The sequence below is a fragment of the Priapulus caudatus genome, unplaced genomic scaffold (assembly GCF_000485595.1).
Source record: "Priapulus caudatus unplaced genomic scaffold, Priapulus_caudatus-5.0.1 Scaffold568, whole genome shotgun sequence".
Taxonomy (NCBI): domain Eukaryota; kingdom Metazoa; phylum Priapulida; class Priapulimorpha; order Priapulimorphida; family Priapulidae; genus Priapulus; species Priapulus caudatus.
The window spans coordinates 47,698-52,320 of NW_014577629.1; the positions used below are offsets into that span (position 1 = coordinate 47,698).

Consider the following 4,623-nt stretch of genomic DNA (forward strand, 5'->3'; position numbering starts at 1 on the left):
CCTCGTCTCAACATATGTCTATTGAGATATCGGTTCAAGGATAGAGAACATGGGTCCCAATAAAACCAATGTCATTTACATCAATATAAATATAATATTATATCAATATAATAGGTTAGGGTTAGGGTTAGGGTTAGAATTAGGGTTAGTGTTAGGCACATTGGTTTTATTGGGACCCATGTTCTCTATCCTTGGGCCCATATATCTATGGACTGGTAACGTTAATGAGATACCGCTATACCTGATAAGATAACCGTGCGTAAAGTCATAAATTTCATTACGTTTCTTAATTGTGAACCAAAATGGAAAAGAGCTAAAGCGATACTACCTTTCTCAGTTACCAGACGACGCAGACGAGGCACACAGTTTAATAAACTTGTACATAGGTGTTTCACAGCGCCACACGCCCCTCGCCTCAGTGTGTTCCTGTTTGGCGCACGATGGTGGCGCTGCGACAATGCTATGTTTGTTAAGCAATTTCGAACGGGCTTCGTACACGATTCGAACACGTGATCTATTACCTGGGTGTGTGTTTTAATACTGTGACCTCGTAAATAATAGTCTTCAAAGTCCAAGGGATTATATCGAAAACGGAAAGAGACAAGTTTGTCAAGTAGACATATCAACACTGCGGATCGCAGTAGAAAAAGCCTCAAATTTGCAATTTACTAAAGAGGAAGGGAGAGAATTGCGATACGGAATGATAGAAACAAAGAAGCTAAACTTAAAGGCATCCTTAGAAGACGGCACATGTCGAAAGCAATGATAACGCACAGATGATCGAGTGCTACGAACAGGCTTTATCAAGCAAGAGGAAATGCCAATCTTCATCCGACCATGATAAATTTTATGAAAAGTTATAAATTTAGCATGGAGAAAGCGGACACGAAGAGAAGGCCAATCAAGTTTAGCCAAAACAACATCAGCACTACCATGATAGTTTTTGGAAATCCATATCGCAGCTTTATGCTGAATGGCATCCAATTTATAACAGTTCTGAAGTGTATATAGGGGCACCAGCCTGGCGAAGCATATTCCAATATGGGAAGAACCATCGTTTTAAAAGCCAAGGACCGAAAAATTGGGGGATAAAAAAACAGGGGACAAAAATCGATACCAATCAGAATCACAATTATTTATTTGAAATAATACTCACATCTGTTCAACCTCCATGTTAGTGTTGGAACTTTCCCATCTTCGCTATAGTCCACTGGACGCTAAAGAGTATTATCACAGATAAATAATAGAACATTGTTTGTTATTAGAATAATGTATTATTAATTTTAGGTGTTATTATGTGATTATGAGAATCAAATACAATATTTTATTGCTTACATCAAAATTTTTCGCAGAGTTGTCAAGCTTTGCGTCTCAACTGCTGTTTTTGGCGCCTATAGTAACCACTGTTCCATGAAAAACAATACCAAGTATTACAATGTAGACATAATATTGTTTGCTTAAAAAACAATAATCTATAAGTTTTTACCATAATAGGCGCGTTCACACACAAGAAAAACCGCGATGCTAATCGCGATGAAATACCGAGATAATTGTGTCGTTGTTCACACAGGCGAATAATCGCGCTAATCGCCGAGCGGGATAATTCTATTAATAGAACTGCGCATGCTCACTGCCGGAATGATGGGATAGAAAATACCGGGATTATTTGCGCGAGCGTTCACACACGCAAATAATCGCGCTTATTCCAAAGCGAGCGTTCACACACGCAAATAATCGCGCTTATTCCAAATAATCGCAGTCAAAAGTGCGATTTGGAGCGCGATGCTGATCGCGATTATTAGTGGGTATTATTGCGTTCACACTTGTAATAATCTCGGTATTTCGATCGCGATGCAAAAACCGGGATTTGCATCCCGCTTATTCGCGCCAGTGTGAACTTGCCTTTAGGTATTTTATCAAAAATGTGTTTTTAACTTTTGAAGCAATAGTAAATCCAGTAAAATCAACGATTTGAAAGCGGGCGTGGCCTAATCGTGACGTGGATTTAGGAATCTGTGGTGAGCTTTGTAATGGAGGACCGGACGTGTAGCCACTGCGTTAATGATCAAACATATATGACAATGGTATAATAACGCGGGCTTGACAACGATTCGCTAGCAACCATAGTTTGCGACCATAGTTAGCAACCGAGTGTGCGAGCATGCGCGCGTGTGAATACGTAGGAATGTGCGCGTGCGTGTGAGCACGTCTGTGCATGCGTGTGTGTATGCGCGCGTATGTGTGTGGTGTGTGTGCTCGCGCGTGTGCGTACATTTAAAACGGAAAATATCATGAGTACGTATGAAATGTACGAGATGGTTGTAAACATTTATATACACAACATAAACACACTGTATTTTGGCCACGCGCTTGACACCACTAGATGGCGGTACCCGCGATATAATGATATACAAGTGCTTAAAATCTCTGATCTGTACATAAGTGTTATAGAATAACTGTTATATAATACCACAGCTGTTATTATATACTGCTCAGTGCATGGAGTATAATTAAATTTATGTGCGGCATTATTAGGCGGCCTATATTGCGCGGCTTAAACACGGTGTGAAGGCGATGTGAACGAATCTTCAGATGTAAGCAACACCGATTATACTAATATAACAATCCCTACGCGTCATTATAGTGTAGCGCGGTATCGCACAGGTACAAAGTGGCGCGGCTGCGCGTCCAGAGCGCTGTTAATTACAGTAATGTAACGAGTTTGTGTGTAACCAAGTAAATCCCGTTAAGGTTACCAGAAAGCATGTCGCTGCAAAAATCCTAATAAATAAATAAATACGGAATTGCAAAAAAGTAGCTTCCCGGTGAACTAAATCGACTTGGGTAAATTCAACAACACGGCGTAGTTATAGGTTGAGAGATGAAGCAATTGGTTGAGAGGCCGCTATAGGACCCGGGTATATCGAGGGACGATGTAGCATAGTAGACATCCCTCTATGAGAACCGACCCCCTGTAAATTGCGCATGTGTATGGGCATTTGTTCTTTATTACCCGTGCGCAATGTGTAAGTGAGGCGTTTAAGCGACTAATGTTGTAATATTTATTTATATCCAAACACTTGCGCGCGCACGCACGCACACGCGCAGGAGGCGCACGCACACACGCACACGCACGCAACATCACAATACGCAGAAATTCACAAACGTGTAGCATTAAACGTTGTATAACATAGAGGTAATGCCATACTATTGTAATGGATCATGTTAGGTAATATCGATTCAACAATGTTCATTCATGCTACATATAAAAAACTGTACCGCCTGCAGAAAACTGTTCTGCGCGTAAGCCAGGTCAATGCTCCCTTCACACGAGTGTAGGTTGTAAACCAGTATACAGCTGCGAGCGCTGAATGCTGCATTATATTCTGCCTGCATATAGTGCATCCACGTACGTGCTCCCTGTAGGAAAACAGGTTGTGGACACGTAACATTTCCTACCTCGCGCCCGGCGCACAATCCGCCGTATTTGCCGGCATACAGACGGGTATTTAATGGCAGACAGACAGGTTTTACCTGCGAGTTTGTGCCAGATAAAAACAGCGTTAGCAATAGCGATCGGTGCGAAATAGCAGCGGTGACAAACGAACTCGACGGATGTACTGAGTGAGCGAAACGTCCGATGTCATAACGCCGCTCTTTCGAAACGTTTATCGCAAGGGCACGCCTCGCGCTGTCTGGTTTCGACACGGAACTGTGCAAGCATCGGTAAACAGCTATTATAGCTATCACTCCATAGATTTCAGCATTCACTCGGTACGACAACGATGGCCAGCTGGAACTGCGATTCCACGCGGGTGCTTGGAATAGTTTGGACTCTCTGCCTCCTCACCTGCGCCGTGCAGTCGGTGTCGAATCACAACTACTACGACGAGGATAACGTCAAACGCGGTTCATCGGAGAAACGTGCATACGTCATCGCGCTGAGGAACCCTCTCGCCAAATTCATCTGTCCTCGCGGGTATTTCATCTCGCGAATCAGCTACGCTTTCGACAACAACAGAGGGACACGCTCTGCAGGAACAGTGCTGCGTGTCACACCTGGGTTCTCTGCACGTGCGGGAGCGGGACGTGGGCCGTGTCCGACGCTGTCATCGTGCCTGGGTCACGTCGGCTGCGTGTTCAAACTATGTGTCGAGTTTTGCCAGTCCGACGCAATTTTCACGCCAGGGTGAGTATATTGTAATAATGGGATGCCCGTAAACATCAAAGTACACGATGACAAGTACTGGGTTAGCTTTAATACTCTAGCCCTCGCCGCCACTGCCATACGCAAACTGCCGCATGTGGCAGCAACAAGGGCTATATAGTACTAGAGGCACCTATAGGTCTACTGTCCTATCAGTTGGTCATTTTCACGCCAGGGGGAGTAGATTTCTAGAGGGCCTGTATCATATTATTCATTCATTCTTATTATTAATCATTTTGTAACTTAATGACTTTATACTGCTAAAATCATCAACATAAGTTTGGAAGCTTCTCCTCGTTAGTGCAGTGAAAAGGCGACACGTGACAACGTCAAGAGTCAGCTAAAGCGCCTCAATTCATATACACTTACCAAAACTAAATCACGCACTATGTGTATTTAAGACAATACAAAGAAGA

At 43.2% G+C, this 4,623-nt stretch overlaps 1 protein-coding gene across 1 annotated transcript in view; it reads left to right on the top strand.

Annotated features, from left to right (window-relative positions):
• Positions 1 to 3,307: 3,307 nt before the first annotated feature.
• Positions 3,308 to 4,623, top strand: part of LOC106811724 — a gene marked incomplete in the record, with an annotated part of 19,437 nt that continues 18,121 nt past the window's right edge. Inside the window, 1 exon segment of the mRNA XM_014815431.1 lies at positions 3,308 to 4,189. Within this exon segment, the coding sequence (XP_014670917.1) occupies positions 3,786 to 4,189 (404 nt within the window).